We start from the raw sequence: 24,356 nt of genomic DNA, 5'->3' as shown, positions 1-24,356 counted from the left end.
CTAAAAAGATTTTTTGTACTTTTTTAAATTTTAATTGGTTGGTTCAACTAGCAACCGTGTTCCAACATTTCAACCCATAATTTACTCTGCAGAAGGGGTAATTTTGTTTTTTAGCATCGGGGATTTATTATATATATCGATCGTTCTATGTCTTATTTTTTGAGGAGCTTTGAATTTTGATATAATCCTGTTAGGTTTCTGAAAAGTTTAAGAATAAGCTCCCTGTCCAGTAAAACTCAATTTTTTTATTCTATTGTAACAAAAAGTATTTAGGTTTTTTTGTCTGTAGCTTAATATTTCCATAACCATTGAACCGATTGAGTTCAGCGAAGCTCCACATTGGTCTCGGGATGCTTTAAGACTAATTTATATATTATTTGATTAAAGTCTTGAATTGGTTTTAGGTGATTTTTCTATCCCTCACTACCCTATCGAATTTATTGCCCATAGAGCGCAGCCTCTAATGTATTATAGAGGTCTGTGCATATAGAAAACCATAATTTGCCCAACAGTGCAGCATGTCTATTTTGCTTACCAACTCAAAAGAAAAATATAATTCAACACGTGATAATTCTAACAATAAAACTTTGTTGCATACAAATTCTTAAACTTTCTTACTCAAATTTAATACACGGTTTTTTATTGTGCTAAACCAAAGGATATACGATAAATGTGGATATATTGACAGGGGTAAATTTATCGTCAATTTAGCTTGATAATATGAACCTCACATAAATATTGGTCAGTTCGCTTATCCAGTAGTGGGGGAGGGGATCGTGTAAATGGGGTGGTGGATGGGGGATATCGTTAACTTGCGAGTATTACTTTATCCGAGTACATGAATATCTGGTGCAACATCCAAGTAATAATATATCGATTGTTTAACCTGAGGTAAATGTAGATCACATTAAAACATTCTTAATTGGGATGATAATAGACATTTAGTTTTAGTTAGGTAAATATTAAATGTTTAAATTATATTTCATTTTGAATGTTAGTAGTCGTAGGTGCAGTGGGTAGTGTATACAAACCCTCCCATGAGAAATATTCCCTGGAAAAATAACCACACCATCCCAAGAAAAAAAAATTTCGTTTTAAAACTAATACTTAAATGAAGGGTCGACTTCCCCCACCCTCAGTGCAGTGTGTACCTAGATGCCTCTTAGGGCGGGACCGCTAGTTTTTTTTTTTGATTAGCCATAGTTTCTTAGAGTTTTGGATCTAAGACTCCTGGAGTATGTTGAGACACTTTTGTATAGCCACCAGGGCCAGCTCAAGCTCCACGTTCAAGTATGACTTGACACGCTGTCTCATGAGAGCTCCTCGTTATTACCTCACCCTCGCCGGTTTTGAGTATGGCAGGTGTCCCAGATTAAGTCACCGTAATGAATGACACTCTCCTCAGAGGAGCCTGGGATTAAGGGAAGTGATGGTATTGTACACTTGATTATTAGGCATCCAAACTACCTAACAATCTCCCTTCCAACGCAACTGGGGGAGGTTGCGTGAATACACATTGGAGAATTCGAGACAACATGTTGTGAGTGATTGCAACATGCATGGGTTTGAACTCGAATTCTCATCACCGTAACTCAGTGCGGTACCACAGAGCTACGGCGCCCCCTTAGGGACCGCTAGTGTTTCTCAGTGCCTTGTCGAGCACTATAACCAGCTCACCCTTTTGATTGGCGATGGGGTAGGGTAATTTTTCGTTGTTTGTGCACTACTTTAGGTCAGGATAGGTTTTTTTGGGGGGGTACTGGGTAGCCCTGCAGGGTTAGGACTGTGGGTAGCCCTGCAGGGTTAGGACTGTGGGTAGCCCTGCAGGGTTAGGACTATAAGGCTCAATAGGCCTAAAAATCTTAAATAAATACCAGTGCTAACAAAGCTGGTTTTATTTTAATCGCATAGCTTTTCATTTAAAGCTGTTTATAATACGATGCGATAACTAACTATTTAATGATTTTTCTCTTAGTTTGAAAGTGAGAGCAAATTATACTTTCTAACTAATTATGATTTTTGCAACTAAAGAATTCTGTGGTAAAATGTTTCTCAGAATCATTTATCTTCATTTTCTTAAAAGATTAATTATCAATTATACAACAACCACACAAAGTCTAATTAAATTATAAAAGTGAGATGTTTTAATGCAATTTTAGCAGCGAATTTAATTTATACAATTTGAAATGTTTGTATGTTTAAAATATTTGCTCGGCTGCAACTTAAGATAAATGGTTAAAATACTTAAATAAGCATAAATTCATCCGCTTTTGAAGCTATCACTTTTTGAACTTTGGTCTGTTTAAAAGATCAATGGCGGAATAAGCATAAGCAACAGTTCAACTAAGTAAATTCTGTAATTCAAATTGAATTAGTTCTACTCCTGTTAGTCTGATTCTTAAAATACATAGGTATCTTTACGGCAAAAAAGCATAAATGCTCCTCTCCCTTGTACACATTTTGTAATTCATTTTGAATTGGCAATACTTTATCATAAAGGAACATTTTTTCTTTGTGTAACTTCTACTATTTGTTCAGGTTCGTGTTGACCCGCCCGTCCAAGCTCCTCCCCCTCTACCCCCATCACCCCAGGTGACCTCGCCGCTGGTCAGAACAGTGGTCCTGAATGCTGACGGTTCAAGACCCAACACTCAACAATCTAGCAGAAGATCTCATCATTTTTAATAATTTATGGGGAATAATGTCAATTAGCTTTCTTCACTTAAATATTATGTTAGTTCAATCAAATTTTAAAATGGATGTATAATATACGTGGATATTAAGACAGGGGGGAAATTATTAATTTAGTTTGCTTTTGCCCCTGTCATTTATTGGTCAGTCCGTCTATCTAGTAGTAGGGGAGGGGATTCGGTAAAGGGGTGATTGTTATCGGTATTTTAGCCCGCTACAATTATTTTACTTTATTATAGTACATTATAATTAGACTAGCGGCTTCGCCCCTAGCCTCTAGGGGCTTTGCCCCAAGTGGATTGATCAACTTAATTTTTCGTATTTTAGATTTAAAAAGAAAAAGTAAAAAAAAAAAAAAAAATTGTGGGGGGGGGGGTATTTTCATTTTTTTGGGGGGGTTGGGGGTGTCCCACCCCCCAAGAAAATAGCTTAAAACCATCTCAGGACCAGTAGGTATATTCCCTGAAGAGTAGAGCCCAATCAGTTCAGTGGTTACTGAGATCTTAAGCTTCAGACGGACAGACAGACGGACAGACGGACAGACAGACGGACAGACATCGTTCTACTTTGTATTATAGATTAAGATTTTCGTAAGAAGTACTAAGACATTAACCCGTATTAATTAGTTGTAATATTTCAATAATCAATTAAATGAATTGTTAATAATAATAATTGTAAAGCACATATGTATAATGTACAAATTAAATAAATAAATAAAATCCGTTATTGGTAGTATAAATACTTTATTTTAAAGTTGGTGGTGAATTTTTTCTCAGTCATTATTTAATAGGTCTTAATGGACATTAATTTAATACAGAGAGAAATTAGTAATGAAAATTTAGAACGTGATAATATCTATATTGTGATTTTTAAAGCGACTTTTCTATAATTATTAGAAGTGAAGCTTTTAATTAAATTTGCTCCGTTCGTAACGGTTAGCTCTCGTTAATAAACGTAGATTGGATATTATGACAGGGTAAAATTGTCAATTTGTGTTGATATTTTCCCTGTCATTAAGGGGGGGGGGGGGGGTAGGTTTCTGGTAGAATCCGTAAAGGTGTGTGTTTTAAGGCTTAAAAATAGTAGTAGAACGAGAATATTTACTAAATATGTGTGTTTCTTATTGAGAAGAACTATAGACAAAAAAAATTTTTTAAGTTAACATTTTTATCGTTATACTACTGTTTTTAACTTATAACACATAACCGTTACGGATTCTACCAGAAACCTACCCCTCCCTTTGTCAATTCGTTATCCAGTAGTAGTGAATGAGAGATATCTTTACTTTAGCCCGCTACGCTGCACACTTCATTAGAAAACCTCATGATCCGTTTGTTCTTGTGGAACTCTAATAAAAGAAATAATATTATTTCAGATAACAAAAATGACATAATTTTATTATAAAATAGTACAGCAAAACTTTTCTTTTATAGAAAAAAAATAATATTCTTGTATGACAGGTAAATTGAAAAGGCTGAGCTTTCTAAAGGACAATTCCCAAGAGGAATGGAGGGTGTATAGTATACAGCACATATATATGAGGCTTCTTATAACAGCAAATATTAAATTTTTATGCTCCAAGTTCATAATACCTATCTTTGGTACCATGTTGGTTTAAAAATTATTGTTTGATACCAGGGATCTTTAGAGATAAGACAACAGGGGTGTATATTTTGCACAAGATTCATTTTTTTTTACCTGCTGCAATTTTTTTTATTTTTTTCCCCTCCTAGTTTTTTCCAGCAAGGAAGGCAATAAAATAGAAAAATATTTTCAAAACTCTTAATTTTATTCATATTATCCCCCCTCCCACATATTCTTTTATTTTTTTTTCACCAAAAAGTTGAGAAAAATGGAAAAAAATGCTTTCAGTTCTCTTAATTTTACATTTTTTTCTCCCCAACCACATATTTTTTTATTTTTTTACCCCCCCTCAGCAGGGACAAATTTGAAAATATACACCCCTGTAAGACAATGGACGTTAATTAAACTTCAAGTTATAATATTTAAATAATATCAGTTAGTTATATTAAACCTATCGGAGGAAAAGTTTGGACACTGCATGTTTGCACCAACTTGTTTAAGATTTAATAAACGCTTCCAACGTTTTTAAGCCAACGAATGAGAAACGTTTTTTAAACTGTAGTGTACCCGTATATGTTATTTACAGTCCATTAAACTTGCATCATATCTTGAAATATAAAACACTAGCGGTTTCGCCCCTAGCCTCTAGGGGCTTTGCCCCAAGAGGTATGATTACATCTTTTTATTACCTGGAGATCTCCCACTCCACCACTATTTTAAATAATTAAAAAAATGGCGGGGGGGTTTTTGTTTTTTGGGGGGTGGGGGTACGGTGTCCCACTCCCCAAGAAAATAGCCTAAAACCACCACAGGACCAGTAGGTATATCCCCTGAAGAGTAGAAGTAGGGGACAGACAGACGGACGGACAGACATCATTCTACTTTGTATTATAGATTATTGCACCTTATCTTCATTGCTCGAACACCCTAAACATAATAAAGTCTAGAAACTTTGACACAAAAATGGCACATTTATATTTTCCATGCAAGTTTTATGTATCAAGAAACTACATTCACCGTTTAAAGATTTTGTTCCCGTGCATTTTTTAATATCCCCTTTTTATAGAAGCGAAGACTTTCTATAATTAAAGTCGGTCCTCATGTCCGTACTTATCGGATAGCTCTTAGCTGTAACACTTTGGAGGGCATAGCTAGCAACTCCATAAATGTTACCAGGATGTCCGTACGTTCATTTAATACACGCTGAAATCTTTAAACTTTTTCGACAACATTTTTTGTTTGAAATAATTATCCTATTCACCTGACTTTTGTAAAAATGAATATTAGTACAATTAAATTAAAACTTTTACATGAATTTGTTTTCGTTAAAATGCTCATATTTCGTTGACTTGTAATTTTAGATGTATTCTAGCAAGTGGCGTGCACAGCAATTCATTAAAGGGGGGGGGGTGAAAGAAGCAATATGCTTTTCTCTTTATCTTGAATTAAATATTTTATTCATATCAGTTTAGTTGTGAACAGTGTTGCGGGTCCGCATTGATTGTTTGCGGATCCGGATCCTCCAAATTTGGTCAGTGCGGATCCGGATCCTTGACAATAAAAATAAAATCACCAATTTTCAAAAAATATTTATTTTTTAATCTCGAAGTCAAAAATACTTTTAATTTTCAAGTCTGAACCTAAACCTTAAAGATTGGCTCTCATCACGAGAATGTCTGATTTTCAAAATTTGTAAGTGACTATTTTATATAAATTTAGATAGATTTTTCCATAAATTTATTCCCCAGGATCCGGATCCGCATTTTTTTGCGGATCCGGATCCTTGGACTCAAAAATATGCGGATCCGGATCCACAACACTGGCTTGTGAAAGATAGCTTTTATAGGAGAGAGCACTGAGGGTGATACTCGTTTTGAAACTTATAATGTTTCTCGAATTCCAATTTTAGCTATTTTTCGCTTTGTCTGTGGCTAAAGATTTTGAAATTGTCGCCTTACCACCCCCCCCCCCCCCCCGCAATTACTTAAGTATTTATGTGAAGGAGCTAGCATTTTGAATAAATCCAAAAATATTCAGATCTCTATTTTTTTATAGGTACCTATAATTAATCAAAAGAAAATAGGTACAAAACTTTATGATATCCAATAACAGAAGTATCTTTAAGTTAGGTTAATCCTCACTAAGTTCAAGGCAATGCAATTATACAATTTACAATGGGCTTTAGATTCAAACACATTATTTTAATTTTAAAAATTCAGAAATTTTATCTTTTTAACATATGATAACATTTTTTAGATTTTTAAAATAAAACCATGCATTTCATTGGTTAAAATAAGCCTTTCTTTTATATAAAGTGATTGCGCAATATATTACGCAATAATCTGACGCAATCTACCTTACAGAAGGGAATAATATAACCCCACAACAATTTGAGTGATCTGTATTATATAGGAATTGCTAATATTTGACCTTGACAGTTTATTCCCCTGTGTAAAGAATGTTATCCTTGTTTTATCCGTATTATATTCTATCCTAACCTTATATTCTGCTCAAGGCTTTCTAAAATTCCTTTCCTTATACTTTCTTCTTTTTTGCAAATAAATATTAAAGAAAAATATTTATTTTTAGATTAAATTATGGTTCTTATAGTAACAATATAAACAAATATTTATTATGTTGTTCTAAATTTAAAATAACAACTTAATATTTATCCCTGCTTTAGGCCTATAAAGAAGTAGTAGTGACACTGCTTGGATGGGTTCTTATTCAATCCAACAAATAAAATTTTTAGCAAAAAATATGATTTTTAAAAATTAGTTTTTTTCTGTAAATAATTTTTGATGTTTTTATTTTTGAGTTCGTAGATTTTAAATTTTTAGATTGGTTTTGCTAATTTATATATTTTTGTAGGTTTGTTTGAGTACCAACTTTAGTGTAATCAGCTGATTCCTATAACACAAATACGAGTCTCACACACATACACACAGTTCAGCAACACTCAGAAAAGACACAGGGGTCTTAAAAAGTTGAAACAGTCTCTAAAAAGCCATCACTTGTGTTAAAAATGGCCTCTCTGTTGTCCCGTGCAGCGGGTATCGCCGAAAAATTGGCGGTATGCACCCCCAAAAAGGTAATTTTATCGATTTTAAGCATGTTATAATTTAAATATGTTAACTTTTATAGCCTTTAAAAAATGATAAATAAACATAACTGTCATCTTATATTTGGTAAATTTCCATAATTATTTATACTATACCCCATTTGAGATATATTCTTTTTTTGTATTTAGATATACGTTTTATCAGTATTTTTCAGTGAAATAGCATAAATATATTTTTTGAAAGATTTAACACACGATGTTGACAGGAAATAGAAAGTTAGCTAGATGCATATTTATTGTGAATATTATCTTTTTATAAACAGAAATGTTCTTGTTTTAATTAGAAACAGAAGATAATATTATAATATACTTATTGAATTTTTGTACTATAATAGTGTAAACTGGTTGTAACCAGTTGAGAGGTTGTCTGGCCCATTATAGTTGATGGAAGACGAGGTCAAAATTCCCATGGATATGTACTTTATAATGTTCAATAAATGTATAATCTTTGTTTTGTACTATGTTATTATACTCAACGTTTTTTTAAAGATCCCATAAGGACTTTTTTTTAAATAGGTATGATAAATCTAACAGTATGATATTTCCATAACAGTTTTTAATACCTATTAAGCTAAAGAATGAAACACTTGTTGACAAGCTTCAATGTATGTGTATTGTGTAAACTGTACTGTTGATATCTTATGTGCTAATCAAGTTGTTTTGAAATATATACCTTTGATAGTTTTGTTTGTTTGAAACAATACAATCCTATTGTATTATGTAGTAAGGTTTTTCAGTCGAAATCATAAGATTTATTTCAATAATGAATACATTGAGTTCTTTATCATAACAAGGTAGCTTCACATAGGCTAATGGAATAGTTTTAGGATGTATTAATTATTAGAATGTGGCCCTGGGATGGTTTTAAGCTATTTTTTTATCTCCGAATACAGAACATCAAGGTGCTAGGGGCACAGCCACAATTTTGTAAGGTAATATTTGTCCCTTAAAATGAATCTAAATTTATACGTTACTAATAATCTGTGTAATGTAGATGCCTGCCAGGAACCTGTCGGTGCACGAGTGCGTGTCCATGGCCCTGCTGAAGGACGCTGGTGTCCCTGTCCCCAACTTTGGCGTGGCTAAGACCCCTGCGGAGGCCAAGCAGATTGCCAAGGTAAATAGTCGTCAGCATAGTAAGAAAAGTTAGGTTTTTTGTTTGTCCGTTTATATCTCTGATCTGATTGATGTCTCGATTTTAGGGAAATGTCGCGGGATGGTTTTATGATATTCCATTTTAGAGAGTGTATATCTCTTGAGTTTAGGCTATTTTACTACCCACTCTCCATCAGATGCTACGGACTCAGCAGATACCTAGTTTATTGAGAATTAAGTGGCTTCACAAGTTCACACGAAATTTTCAATAATAAAGATTTAGATTTGGTTGTTAATTTTTTACTGAAGAAATTTTATTTGTAAGTAATGAAATTTAAAAAGAAAACTTTTAAAAGATCTCAATCATGCAGTCGCATATTAATGTTGAACTTTTTGATATTTTAGGATCTTGACGTGAGTGATCTTGTAGTGAAGGCTCAGGTTCTTGCTGGTGGCAGAGGAAAGGGATACTTCTCAAAGGTACACCATTCTCATAGTTTACCCTCACAAATTTTTTAAATGTACATTTTTTTATAAAATGCTGCAATAGTAGATGTAAGATGTAGGTTTACTATTTAATTGAAGGAGCTTTTCTTTTCTGGAAAATAAGGAGGGGGGGGACTGTGGTCGCTGAATTTTGAGGAAAACTGCTAAATACTTATTTAAAACTTGCAACCATTGCTTTTTTAAATGCTTATTATAGTTTTATTAAATACATAGGTAAGTATAATATTATAGGGATTATCATATTATGATTTTTTATATCTAATTATCATATTTTTTGAAAGGCTGCACTGGTAAAGTATAAAAAGATTTTATTTCGAACACAAATTTTGTTTTTATCATAGACTAAGCAAATAAGCATGGTTCCTTTACTTATTTTTTTTTATTTTGCTATTTTTAATCATTTCATTATACCTTTAATCTTTATGCACCTAAAAACAACTAATTTTTTATTCACATATTTGATATTTTTGTTTCTGAAAACCACCGCGATAGTGAGCTATTATAAAACAGTGAATTTACTTTCATTTGGCTGTTACAGTAAAAAAATTCTCATAGAACAGATTTAAATAAAAAAAGGCTAATGTTAGGAACCAACATCGATTTCATGGAGGCTGGTTGGTTTTACTGACTCTTCTTTTTCAAGATACATATCTCTGTCCCTGATTTCAAACTCCCTGAAGCAAATTTTGCTAATTCTTATTTGTTCAGGGAATTGGAAAGGTCTGACTGCATTTCTATCAATCTTTTATTTCTCTTCACCAGGAGTGTAAGGACAGATTTTATGGAAAACAAATACTAGGGCATTTGAGACTAATATTTTAGTCAATTTTCAAGTTAGATACAAGTGTAAATTTAACCCAATGGAAAAAAAGAATATGATTTTTCTCCAAATTGTTTTTCAGAATATCTGTCCCTCTCTCTGTTCAAAAAAAAAGTATACCTATACATCACAGTGCAAAAAATAGTCAATTTCGAAAAATGTTCAGGCATTTTAAAAATTAACGGGCCACCTAAACTAAGTTTATTGTCAAGATTAAACTTATTTGACATGCCATTTTGGTAATTTTGTACTTTTTCTGAAAATCGTGAAAATTGTTTTTTTTTACTGTGATGTATTTTGCATATGATATGGGGTAGAATACTTGAATATTTGATATGGGTTTGCACTGTCTGTACAAGGGTCCTGCAGGGGTAAGGTCAGGTAAATCTAAGCCAAGTTAACATTGCAGTTCCAATAGATTTTATAGAAAACTGGATTTACCTTCCTTACCCTAACATTAATTAGGATGATTTGATTTTGTACTCTGCAACAATGAATATAATATAGGAAAGGTGGCATTTACTGATATTAAGCAATGCATGATACATATTATTTATATAAGATATTCTTATTCTTTAGATTAATTTATATCTAGTATTTGCACTAGTTTTATTTTTTTATATGTTAGTTGTTTATACTGTTAATGTGTACTACAAAACTAGATTTAAGGAGTGGGGATATTTCTCACCAGTATAGTAGTACCAAAATCATACATGTAAAAAAGACATAAATTAGTACTTTGGTATGCAAGCTGATTATTTTAAATGGTATAAAAATAGCGGTTTTGCATCATTTTCTGATTTAAAACTAAAGGCTTGCCGACGTACTGACTAGATAATTGAAAGTATAAAGTAGCTTTGCTACTATAAAGTGGAAACATTTGTGTGCATGACCGTAATTCTGTAGGTCAAGTGTAAATATTGAAAAACAATAATGTACAAGTAAATATAGGAGAAATTTACATCAGCAAAATTGTTTAAATTTAAATTTCTTTTTAAAATGTTATTTTAAAATTGTTAGCTAGCTATTACTTTTTGAGTACAAAACTTATGTATTTCCGCAGGATTTTAACTAGACAGTTTCCACATAAAATAAAATAAAAATCATAGAATTAATTCTTGTTGGCCTGAGTCTTCGGTCTCAACAAGATAAATCCTATAGTTTTAAAATCTTTTTTAACCCGCGAATAACTGTCAATAATTCTACGTGTCAAACACATGAACATTTTAGAAAAGTGTAGTGCAACATATTTAAAATTAAATCTTTATAAGTTATGCATAACTATGATTGTTAGCAGCTATAAATGAAATCACTATAACCTTAAACAACATAAGCAAAAATCTTATTTTTCAGTTTAAGACTATGATTAAATGACTATTTCATATATTTTCTGCAATATAATATTTGGTAAACATATGATATGTACTAGTTATAATAAACACAGAAAAAAGAATTGGTATATTATTTGGAAAAGAATGAAACTATAAAATTAATTATACTTTAAAACAGACCAATATGTATAATCCTATTTTGATGGGGGAAACTGGGCTTAAATATTTTGAAAAGTTCCCTAAATTTTTCAATTTTTGGTTATGAAGGAGCATTAGTAGTTTACTTTTACTTAAACTAAGCTATTGTTAAATTTCCAACATTTTTGTTATTTTACCATTCATTTTATCCTTAAATGTCACCCCACAAATATTCTAATTGTTTCCCCAATTTAGCAAAAATTCAATAAAGAAAAAAAGCCAAAGAGAGAAAACTTCATCAACAAGCTCTGGAAAAAATGCTTTCATTTTTTTCTGAAACAAAAATTAATAATCAGGGCATTTAATTTTATTAGATTTAGAAGTTATTATGCCATGAATTATCTTCAAAACTAACATTTAAATAAACATAGCTAAATAACCATTAGAATTTTAATAACGCCAGCTTTGGAACCAACCTTTTTTTAGGTTGTTTTGTGTATTTGTCCCATACACAAATGTCAAGTGTTGATACATACTTAAACTTTTCTAATGGTTCCCTATTGGAAATATGAAAATGAGATTTCTCATCAGAAAATATTTGAAATGCAAAACTTTTCACACATACACACTGAAAGAGAGAATATTCCTCTGCCCCTCTTTCTCTCTCTCATCTCTCCTATTTCTCATTCAATCCTTCAGCCCAAGTTCACTTTGTATAAGTTTACTTTCCTTATTTTGTACTTGAGCTTATTTTCATATTTTCAAAAGGATAAAATGTAAACTGATTTTTATTGTAACTAGGATAGGGGGGCTGATTATGGTGAAAGGGTGAAAATGAAGGTTTGACAAGTTTTACTAAAGAAGAGAACATCTTTTTGAAAATTGACCAAATATAAAGTTTGACCTTCTCTAGAAATTGAAATCTGTTTATATAAGATTATAAATCCAAAAATTGTTAAATTGGGTACAAAAAATGAACATTCTTTTAAATGAGCTACAGGATTTTTCAAGGAATTGCTTTCCAAAATCTTAACATTCAAAGAATTATCTTTGAAGATATCTTTGAAGTCTGGCTAGACATAAATCTTATTGAAATCTGTATCATATCCACTAAAGTTAACTGGATACCTATAAATCATATATTTGATCAGTCTAATTGACTCTTACTGTATCTCTTGTATAAAATGATTAATAACTATATTTTTTAAGTCTAATGATCTCTGATCATATCATGGGTGTCTGGATATAAATATTATTAGCCAGTATCTTTAAATTGATCAGTCTAATTGGCTCTGTTATATCTTTTAAGATTTGTAAGTTATTAAGCTGATTTATATTGATATTTGATCAGTCTACTTATCTTTATCATATTTTTTAAGATTGATTAGATATTAAGCTGATTAATAGTTGTATTTGATTAGTCAAATTATCTCTATCTTTGAAGTTTGGCTAGACATAAATCTTATTGATATATGTATCATATCCACTAAAGTTAACTGGATATAAATCATATATTTGATCAGTCTAATTGACTCTTACTATATCTCTCAATATCTGTTAGATAATAAAAGGATTAATAACTATATTTCATCTGTCTAATGATCTCTGATCATACCATGGGTGTCTGGATATAAATATAATTAGCCTTTGTCCTTTATTTGATCAGTCTAATTGGCTCTGTTATTTTTTTTTATAAGATTTGTAAGTTATTCAGCTGATTTATATTGATATTTGATCAGTCTAATTTGGTCTATTATATCTTTTAAGATTGGTTGGATATGAAGCTGATTGTGCAGAAAATCCTTTAAAAAGTTTAATGGACTTTGCACTGAAATGTGACTGCATCAATGTATAAGGTGTCATATCAATGCTACAAGTTTTAATTCAAATTATTGAATTTTATTTTTTCTGAAACAAGATTATTTTAGTTTTGGAATAGGTGAAGAACCTTTATTATGGTTAATATGACAAGTTTTTAATTCTGTAATCCAAAATAACATCAATTGGTGGATTGCTTTTAAATTAAAAATCATTTTATTTCATGCATGTGCCCCCTTAAAGGCGCATCATTTAAGCTGCCGTCTAATTAGTGATTTTAGTGGCATTACTTTCTCCCATTTAACCCTTACAGATCGGGCCCCAATTCCCACCTAAATAGATTGGGGGGGGGGGGGGGGGCTCTTTGAGCCCCCCCCCTCTATCTCGGCTCCTGGTACAGATAAAGACGTAAAATTTTTTTCTGGTGGTTCATGTGTATTTTTAGAGAAAATTACTTTTTCTAGTCATAGCAGTCAGACCGCTCCTTAGCCGCTTTTTAGCGGCCAGCCGCTAAATTTTAAAACAGCTGTAGAGCGGCCAATTTTGCAGCTAGGATTACCAAATTTTAGGACGAACTTTTATTTTTCATAACAAAAAAAATACTTTTTCTGATCATCGCCGAAAAACGGCAAATAACGGAAACCGCCATTTTCGGCGGTTACGGCGGTAAAACGGCGGTTGGCGGCGCAAATTAATATTTTTATCTGTTTATTATTGCTCAAGGATTTACCAAAAAAAATTAAAGGTCTCTAGCTGTAATAGAAGCCACGATATTCATGATATATGTCTATAGTAAAAGCCGGACAAAAATCGGTCATAAAATCGGTCAGGGAGCGGTCAAATGGTCATAACACCACTTTTCTCAGATGTTCATTGATATCTAAGTATTCACCAAAAAATATTTAGGTTTCTACCTTATACACAAAAGTCATAATGTAGAAATTAAGATTTATTTAGAATTTTTTCTAATTTTTTTTGCTACCCAACCGACTTTGACCGGACACCACGACTGACACAGACCAGATATCCTAACAAAATCAACTCTTGCCGACGTATAATTACTAAACTTAAAAAGTTACAGCTCTCCATCTTACCTACAAAAAAAATGAGATTAAAAAAACTAGAGGGGGGGCTCTTTGAGCCCCCCCCCCCCCTGATCTGTAAGGGTTAAGTTCATATATAAATAACCTTCCCACCTTTTGACCTAATAAGCGCATTTGACTAAACGGTTACACACAACTTTACGGAAAATACGCGAAAAAAAATGACCCCATTTGTTATTGTTTTGTGAGAACACCTATGTATAATATGTGTGCTAGGTGGAAGGAAGTGAGCGAGAGATTTTATTTCAAAAATAAAATTTTAGAGTGCCCTAACCTTTCTTTTGCCAACTTCTATTTTTACTGACCCTAAAAAGAAATTAAATAAACAATAATAATAAAAATAATGTATTAACAATATTTAAATTCAAACTATATATGTTCATATTCATTCATTAAATTAATCATAAAATACGTTTAAAGTTTTTATTTTATTGATTAAGACTGATATTGTTATTTCCTTTTAAATTAAATTCTTTTAACATTTTACAAAGGAGGAATTTCCTTCTTTTTTTCCTTTACAAAAAAGGGCAAAAAAGTAGCAGATTGTTGGTGTATACATAAAATCAATGCATTTTATCTTTTAAAACATTCTTTTCCTATATCACAAAGAAGTAAAAAAGTATCGACTTTTTCTTTTAAAAATCACGAAACTTTTTGCTTAAACAAACCATTTTAAATATTCTGCTAGCTCTTTCGCCCCGAGCCTCTAGAGTAGAGGATATGTTACAAACATTGGAGGGTCGATAATACAATAGCTTAAAACCACCGCAAGAATTATATATATTTTTTAAACAACTCAAGCAGCTTTTACCGAAATCTTAATCTTTAGACAAAACCATGTCTATAACAAGAACATAGCTGTCTCAGATATGTAAAATTAGATTTCAGTTTGGTACGAAAACCTTTCGATGTATTTATTTAGTTATGATCTCAATGAGAAATATAACGAATTGAAAATTTACTAAAATCTTAATCTTGCATAACTTTCTACTTTAAATTTTTCTAAATTCGACAATAATCTCTTCTTGCATTTATACATATATACATATGTATAATTTATATTTTGATTTATTATTTCCTTTATAATCAACTTTAGTATTGTTATAAACTCTCTCAACTAAGTTTGGCCTTTGCCTTTATTTTGTGAAACATGTAGTATATACTACATTCAAATATTGTTGAGTATACCCAGAGTAGTCACTATATGGCCCATTGGTTTCTCTTCTACCAGTTTTTGTAAATAAAGTATACAGGGTTCTTATTATGAGAATGAGATAATACCCGGGGAGGGAGAGGGGATATTAGACTATAATTCATACGGGTACCTAACGTTTTTAAAGACTACATCTGATTTTTTACTGAAAAACTTTTAATCCAACCTTTTTGTGATTCTTGATTAGTTGGTTCAAACTTACAAGTGGTCAAACCTTTTATGAATTTTTATAAATCTCCAGAAGGTATAATATTGTTTGAACTCATTTAGAATAGGGATGTACATCAATTTACTGTCCATTGCCTTCTCCCTTTAGGTTCCTGAAAAAAAAAACAAATCTGATATTATTATTTAGGTATTTAATTTCATGAACTTTATACTAAATCAAATTTATCCTTATTTTTTTTCCACCAAACCTGTTTCCACCATTCTTAGCAAGGACAAATACATTTTTTGGAAAATCAGATGTTTATATAATATTAAAATTGAGATTGCGAATGAAGTACGGGAATCATCCCTTCTTTGAACAATAATAAGATATGAATGGTCTGAACCTGCATGGTCAGTTATTTGTCCGTCCGAATGCAATGTGGTGTATGTTGCAATATAAATTCATTGTATAAATACTGCACTCTATGTATAGTAGTAGAATGTATTAAATGTTAAAACAATATAGCCAATACACCCCTTTAGATTTTTTAGAAGCATAGCAACTCTATAATTTTTACCAAAGAGTCCCTAAAGATAGTAATTCATTTTGTTTTTTACCTTTAGGCATTTGAAATGTTTGTCTTTCTGGCCTAATTTTTGACAATGTAAATAATTTTAGCACAACGAACAGTAAGCTAACCAATTCTTTATATTTCTAAATTATTATTTTTTGATATTAAAGCTCTCTTATTAAATGATCCTTTGTCCGACTGTTTGATTTGATGGATGTTTTATTCTTGTTAATGAATGTTTTTGATTTTGTAGATGGTTTTAGGTTACATTGTATTCGCACTTTGTTACTGCATGTTTTGAATCTGAATATTTATTATGCATCTATTAGCAAAGCATGCCTATTCTTTGATTTATATACCTTAAACATAGCACATTGTTCTAGTGTTCTAGTACACAGCTTTCTCTTTTATTTGGTTACAGTTTTTATCCTGTTTTAAGTTGGCTTTTATAAAGACACTAGCGGCTACGCACCTAGAAGCATCTAGGTGCACTTAAGTTAGGTGTGGGAAAAGTAGACAACCCCTTTTCAATCCGAGTTTTGAAAAAAAATTGGGGGGGGGGGAGGGGCATCTTCAATTGTGAGGGTGAAGATACCTAACCCCCAAAATAGATAAAAATAACCTTTTCTAGACCTTTGAGATGCTTCACTGTAAAGAAGAATCATATCGGTTCAGCGGTTAGCGAGATCCTTCTCTACAGACAAAAAATGTTTTATATAATAGGATAGTTGAGGGATAAGTTTTACCATTTGAAGCTTTTTGAAGAGAACAAAGCATTACACAATAAAATGAAAGTTGAGATGGACGACACTAAACATTTTGTTTCTATTTAGTGAATACAAGAAAAAATATAAGTACTTTTTGTTTAACAAGGAAATCATCAAAGAAATCTCGTAATTATGCAACTTGTTTAAAGAATTTAAATATCATTTGTTTAATGCCACAAAAAAATTATATATGTTGATATTTTACGATTTAAAGGCCTCCAAAATTTAAATAATGAATTAAATAATTTTTTGACAGGTTGACAGTGAACAATATGATTTATAGAACAGCTACAAATTAAAAAGTTAGTAGTGAGGGTTGGATATCACAACACATGAATAATTTATTATTCCATTATTCTTTTCATCCCCATTTTGACATTATCCTTTTTTATTAAACTTGTATATATTTTGTCCCCGCCCCTTCCTTTGATATTTATATAGAAACTTTAAAACAATTTATAACTCATTGGCGAGAATAGAACGATATATATAGAGGTCTGGAATTTTGTGTCCATTTAGGAAATATCATTAAAAGCCTTGATTTTATTAAAGGGGGGAGGCGGTCCGTTCCCGCCGAAAACCGCCGTTTCCCGCCGAATTTTTTGCCTTTTCTCACCATAATAGACAGTTCTCAATCATCTAAGATAAACTTTTTTTTTTCATAAAAATTTGAATTTCCCTTATATTTTCACGTGACACTTGTGATATTTCAAACATGTCAATAGTAAAAAAATTGCAAGTGTAAAATCTTAAAGTGAAATTTATGAAAAAAAGTTCATCTCAGGTGATTGAAAATTGTCTATTATGGTGAGAAAAAGCAAAAAAATATTCGGCGGGGAACGGCTGTTTTCGGCGGGAGCGGCTGTTCCGCCGCCATTTCTTCACAGTTGCATATTGTTCACCACTAAAGCAACTGCTGTGCAGAAGTTTAGAGCTGTAACTCTTTTATGGGCTGAGATCCTGCACGTTTTACTTTTGGTTTCAAAAAGTGGCACTTCCGCCTCCCCCCTTTGTATGGTCAAATGTTTTATCATAGTCGAAACTTTTTGACCAAATTTAGAAAATTTTCTCTAGTCTTACAAAGTCTTTTCTATCCACCCATACGCCATTAACCAAGGCAATAAGGCCTTTAAAAAATCCTTCAAATTGGGAGGGATTTTTTTCTAGACATTTAACCGGCTTGGAAATGTTGATCTTATGAATGACCCAAGTGAAATTAACTGGGACACTGTTCTCATTTCCATCTCCTGATGAAAAAGTTTTGTTTCTTTTTGTTGAATGATTACTTCATTTCACAGAATAATTGATTGACTATTTCTTTATAACTCTTCTATATAATGTTTATTATATTAAAAGTTTTTTGTTATATATTGGTATATTGATTTATTAGTAAGGAAAATCATTATCAATTTTCAATTCCTTTTTCTTTCAGGGTGCCAAGTCAGCTGGCGGAGTGAGGCTGCTGTACAGCCCAGAGGAGGTTGAGGTTGCCGCCTCCGAGATGATCGGAGACTTCCTCATCACCAAGCAGACCGGTGCTGAGGGCAGGTAGACATTGGTCTCTAAAAGTATTTTCAAATGTTGAGAAATAAGAATAGTTATTTTTCGCATTGTATTATAAACAGCTTTCCGCGGATATAAAATGTACAATTCTAAAATTAAAACCATTTTTTTAGCCCCGAGTTTCCCAAGCGACGGGTTAAAGAACTGATTTAGTTTTATGATTTTACATATTATATTCGTATAAATTTTTCAGTATGGCTGAGAACTGGTTCTTATCCACCGGATATTAATCGGCTTCGAAGCGATAGGAGGAAAATGTTTCTTAGACTTAGTGCATGATTATTTGGTAAAAAAAATGGAAACCCCAATAAAGTTTAATCTTTAAGGCAATTGTTAGGATTAATTTTAATTTAGATTATTGATAGGTACTAAGAGAGAAACAGTGCTTCTTTTAATTAACACATAAGAAAGTTTTTTGGTAGAGTAAAGACTAATTATTAAGTATGAAATGTCAAAAAATACCTATTTGATTTTGAACTATTAAATATTGGATGGGAAGGTTTTTTTTTCTTATACGGGGGTTGGGGGTGTCCCAAAAAAAGGTTAAAACCAACACAAACCAGTAGATAAATTACCTCAATAGTAGAGCCAAATCTCAACGGTTACTGAGATCTTAAGCTTGTGACAGACGGACAGACAGAAATCGTTCTACTTTGTATTATAGATATAAAATTACAAATACATTAGGTAAAAAAGAAAATAGTTTTTATCTTAACCAATATGTTATCAGACAACACATTTCTGTGGTAATCAACACCCAAGTTTATGTATCCTTATCCCTGTTCACATTCCTATACTTCTCTGGCTGAGTCAGACCTCCACTTGTAACCGCCATCATACTCCATCCTGCTGTGTTGAGGGCTAGTTGATTGTTGCAGGCCAAAGAGTGAATACGCTTCCTCCCGTCTGCACTCGGTTAGATACAAGCCTATAAGTCTAGGCTGGCGGTATCTATATTTCCCACGTGTTCAAGTACGTCGTTTCTTACCTAACTAAGAAACAGGACGTCCAAGCCTTTAATATATATATCATAATAAATATATCCTATAATAATAATCCCATTAATCTGCCTATTTCTAACCAGTTTTATATGTTTAATAAATGTGTATTTTTTAGAAATACTTTGTTAGATTATTGATTATTAAATTGTATCGGAGCTACTCTATACTCGTATTCGCAGTCTGTCTGTACATCCCCTCATACGTCATTTTGGCGCAGTCTTGTCTACCACTCATTTTTTGAGGGGGGAAGGTTTAGATAATTAGCGTACAGACAAAATTAAATTGTAAAGTAGCTTCGATTGCAAAGTGAAATTAATATTTTCCTGATAACTAAGTTTATTCACGGAACGGTTTACAGTAACAATTTGTTACAGAATATTTATAATAATTATTTCGTGGCAAACTGCCAAATAAAGATAAAAAGGAACCCGCCTTTTATTTTCACACTAGTATTTAATTTCACACATTTTCATATTTTCTCCTTAAAACAGGAAGAAAGGGATATTCCCAAGTTCTTAAAAAGTTTCGTGGTAGACAAATCAGTGTTAACGAACACTACACTCCAGCACCATGACCGATAAGAAAAATGATGATAAACAAAAACCGCCGCCTCCGCCGGCTCCGGCCGTCTCTGGCACCTCGCAGCAGCAGCAGCAGCAGGCTGACCCGCTTTCCCCTGAAAAAATCAAAGATCTCATATCGGAAGCGTTAAATGATAAGTTAAACGAATATTCGGCACATTATAGAGATTTAATAAAACAAGAATCCGAGATTATGCAGCTCGAATTAGAAACAAAATGGGCAGGGTTTAAGGACACAGAATCACATCGCAGATTATTAGCCGATACCGACATTTTAGACCTAAAACGCAGAGTATCAAAACTCCCAGCGGACGGAAATCTTGGCCCATTGTTTGCGGAAAAAACGCTAAACGAAAGTCTTAACATGACTCATTTTAACACCATAGGTGACGATTCAATTAATGCCACTTTTTATGACCGTATATCGGTCCAGCAAAAGATAAACGTGGTTGAATGGGTCGCCAAGGATAGGATGACAGCCCCAGGTTGTATGGCCTATTCAATTGTAGGCTTTATAGGTCCGGCGGATAATGACAATTGGATGAATGTAAGAGAAACTTCTCTAACTGAATATGAAAAAACCTTGCTAGAAAGGATTCCCTTTATCCCTGATAGGATTAAGTCGTTAGAACCCCTCCGTAAAACTACAAGGTCTGCACCCAATGTAGCAAATAGACCCTCTACAAGAAATACGCCAAACACAGGCGCAGCCGCAACGGCAACAACTAGCGCCGCCGACGATGACTTTATTAAAGAATGCTTTATTAAGGGACAAAAATGGGATTCCGATTTTGCGAGGGATGCCCCTAGGTGGGACGGTAGGGCTGATTTTGATAACTTCTTTTCTAATATGTGGAGGGTTGCAAAGACATATAGAATCTGTGACCCAATCCTTTTTAAGGATATTTTATACCAGCGAATTTATGACTCTAGAGGGGAACGATTAGGAGACTTAATTACGCCTGAAAGAAATCAGGCCTTATCTGCTTTAAGTTATTACCTGATGATTAGGAGGCTGGTCACTCCTTTCTCGGATCCAGAAGTAGCCTCTCAGTACTTCTACAACCTAAAACAGGAGACTAATCAACCCCTTGACACCTATTTTGAAAACAAACTTAGGGTGTTCAAACTCATGAATCCTGGTCTCATACCTAAAAAGAAGTGGAAAGAATTCTATCTTAACGTTAGCAAAAATCTGCTGTATACCAACCTTGCCATAGACATGGCCAATTATGTTGAGAGCATGCAATTTTTGGACGATTACAACGCTTACTTAAATAAACTTATTAATCTCGGACAGAGATACGTTAACTGGGATGGGTCTGGCCATATTAGCAAGGAAAACCTTTCTGCTTGCTATTCTCAAGCTATGGAAATGTTCCTACCTAAAAATTCTGCGGAAACGAAAAAACAACCCATAATCAGTATTATCGAAGATAATATCCCCACTAACACGGCAATGTATAAAGAAAACTTAACCGAAGAACCTGACGAGGTTCCTTCTTGGGTAGACCATGAGGATGATCCTATTGCTTGGGATCAAATCGAGGGCGTTATAGGAGCCTTTAATGGGAGGAGTAAAAATATTAAATGCTGGCATTGTAATATCCCTGGCCATGTAGTGCAAAATTGCAACAAAAAGAAAGCTGGGGAGCCCCCAAATCCTGAGTCCCGCTTTGGTAAAACACGGAGTAAATTCACGCCCAGAAAAGCTCCAAGTAATAGTAATAAAATACCTGAGCAGTATGCGCGTAAAACTATCAACCAAATGGATCAGGAAGCCAGCGAAGAATCTGAAATAGATAAATATGTTCAAGCGATTGTTAAAAATCACGTCCTCTAAATATAAAAGTGGATTTATGCGATATTAATTGTCCCTATCCCAGAAAATAAAAATTTGCTGAATGAGTTTCATATTTTGATATGAAAGATAAACAAAATATCCCATGCCAAGCTAAGCTTGCAAATTCCTTAATATCAAATATCCCTTGCCAAGCAATGCTTTGGCGCGAAAAAATAAAACAAATTATTGTTATTAAGTCTGACTAAGCAACACAAAATAAACTCCTCCCCCTCCTTTCCCTATCCAAATGTAGCTGATACAGGAAATTGGGGGAAGTAGGGAAGTAACCTGAGGAGCATTTCACATGCACTTAATATTTCCATTTTTTAAAATCTAATAGTCTTTATCAAGAAGCTAATAAGTGAATACCTATTTTCTATTTAGTAGTATTTATTTTTAATATTGCACGACTTATCTAATATGTAAATATCGTATATTTTGAATGTATATATAGTAGAATCTAAAACATTCTAGTTTAATTTTTAACCGCTAGGGGAACTTAAGCGAATTATCTGTATATAAACAATGATTTTTGAGTTGAACCCTCAGTATCGACTTTATCTGAGAGTTGCTCACTCTTAGCCTCTGATTTTTGTAGCTGAAATATCTCAGCAATTATGTATATTAACTTATCCATATGGATACATATTATTGCATTTTGTACAGTGACAATAATAGAACTATATTTAATTTATTATGTATCCGAAAGATGTCGCCTAGAATGCTACCGCGGTCCGTATAAGTAAATGATAAGGTTAAGAAGGGGGGGGGTCTATGGAAAATCTGTATAAATACAAGCAAATTTTCAAATCTAATTCAGTTGTCCTTCAGTTCTTTGTTGTTATCATTTACTCATTTTTGAGCTGCAATCAAGCAGCATTTAAAAATTAAAATCTTTAATCATTTAAGATGTGATTAATAAAATCTTAAAACATTTTGATTAAATTATTTTCCGCTAGGATTACTAGCAGAATGAAATAAAGTTAGTTCTATTAGCTTCCGCTAGGATTACCAGTGGAATAAAAAGTCTATATAAAAGTGAATGCACATTATTAATCGAGGCCAGTTACTACCAAAGCAGTTACTACAAACCACATCCTATTTTTTTAAGCTGATTTCAGCATTAATTATACTCTAGTAATTATATAAGCTTGTTCTACCCCATAGGTGGTAAAAATTAAGTATAAATACTAACAATATCAGAATAATAAACCAGTCATCATTGACCCTCTTTATTATATTAACCATATCTAATAATTTTTGAGCTATAATTTAGCGCTAACCTTAAATTATCTGTATCGTGAATCAGATACTGACTAATGACACTATATTTTGTATAAATACAGATGTAAGTCAAAAAATAAGTCAGTCTGTTTTTAATGTCTTGTTAGTTGCAAGCTGAACACTTATTTTTAAGCTACTTTGTAGCCCTTCAATCTTTTAAAACTTTTTAGTTCAGTTTTATTCCGATAGGTTTCTATCATATATTCAAGTATATAAATAAGGACCCGTATAAAAATTAAGTAGTTTCTTTAGAACTATTAACATTCTCATGCTTATTGAGACATTTCTGGAGCTGAAAAGCGCTTGATAAAAAACTTAATGAAACCCAGAAAGCTATACAAAATTATTTTAACAATTAACCATATTGTTAAAACATTTCATTATTTAAAAAAATTTCGACAGACAACTATACCTGGAACACAGGAAGTCTCTGTGTGAGGATTACCATCGTCTAACCGCTGAGGTGGGAATCTTGGAAAATATGCATCTTAGGCTTCGACTAAAAATATAATTTATTTTATAATGCCTATCTGTGCAAAACTAAAAGTTCTTAATCCCGTGGGGGGGGAATTCCTGCAACACGCTTTAGTGGATACAGGAAATAACTTTAGGTCCCTTATTTCTAGAGAAATCTTAGATGATAATAAAATCACATTCACCCCCGCCAATCTTAGCGCTCTGTCTGTAGATTTAAAACCAGTAAATATCATAGGACATGTAAGTTTAAAATTCAGCTTTGATGGGTCAGATAAAATATTCGAAGAAACGTTTTACATCCCTGAAACGACGTCTAAAATTATAAATCTAGGATATGAATTTCTCAAAGTTAATCGAATTAATTTATTATTAGATAAGTTTTCCTTTGAGCTCCCCAATGGCGAGCAAATCCCCATAGAAAATTCAACAATTAATATAGTTGAAGAAAGTAAAAACGTACCCTTAATTCCTACAAATAATGTTCATACGGAACAAAACTCCCTTATCCCGGGAATAAATTGGAGTAACAAGGGGGGTACTGGGACATTGAAACAAAATAAAACATGCGTAAAATTAGCAAAGAAAACAACATTCTTGCCGGGGGGGAATACAACGGTGATAATAACTCCTATTCATCAGAAAAATAGGAAGCTGTATATATCCCCAAATAATTCTAAAATGACAAGCCATAACGGCT

General features: G+C 32.6%; 2 protein-coding genes across 6 annotated transcripts in view; both read left to right on the top strand.

Moving 5' to 3' along the window:
• LOC145311894 (transcription initiation factor TFIID subunit 6-like) overlaps positions 1–2,950 on the top strand; it is a 30,344-nt gene extending 27,394 nt beyond the window's left edge. The window contains exon 18 of the mRNA XM_080150926.1: positions 2,539–2,950. Coding sequence (XP_080007052.1) covers positions 2,539–2,685 — 147 coding nt within the window. The 3' untranslated portion in view covers positions 2,686–2,950. The remainder of the gene's footprint in view (positions 1–2,538) is intronic.
• A 1,109-nt stretch (positions 2,951–4,059) lies between these two features.
• Positions 4,060–24,356, top strand: part of ScsbetaA (Succinyl-coenzyme A synthetase beta subunit, ADP-forming) — a 46,718-nt gene continuing 26,421 nt past the window's right edge. For 2 of the 5 annotated variants that reach the window (XR_013876823.1, XR_013876824.1), the window contains exons 1-6: positions 4,060–4,151; positions 7,147–7,366; positions 8,391–8,513; positions 8,897–8,971; positions 9,280–9,288; positions 18,343–18,458. Coding sequence is in view for 2 of the 5 variants with exons in the window: in XM_080150927.1 (XP_080007053.1) it covers positions 7,301–7,366; positions 8,391–8,513; positions 8,897–8,971; positions 9,280–9,288; positions 18,343–18,458 (389 nt within the window). In the remaining 3 variants the exon portion in view is untranslated. The remainder of the gene's footprint in view (positions 4,152–7,146; positions 7,367–8,390; positions 8,514–8,896; positions 8,972–9,279; positions 9,289–18,342; positions 18,459–24,356) is intronic. The other 3 variants (XM_080150927.1, XR_013876825.1, XM_080150928.1) reach the window with 3 other exon arrangements.

This window comes from Acartia tonsa, chromosome 2 (genome assembly GCF_053477335.1).
Source record: "Acartia tonsa isolate MP-2025a chromosome 2, ASM5347733v1, whole genome shotgun sequence".
Classification (NCBI taxonomy): domain Eukaryota; kingdom Metazoa; phylum Arthropoda; class Copepoda; order Calanoida; family Acartiidae; genus Acartia; species Acartia tonsa.
Note: the sequence above shows the minus strand (reverse complement) of the source record. Positions and strands in the feature narration are given on the sequence as shown.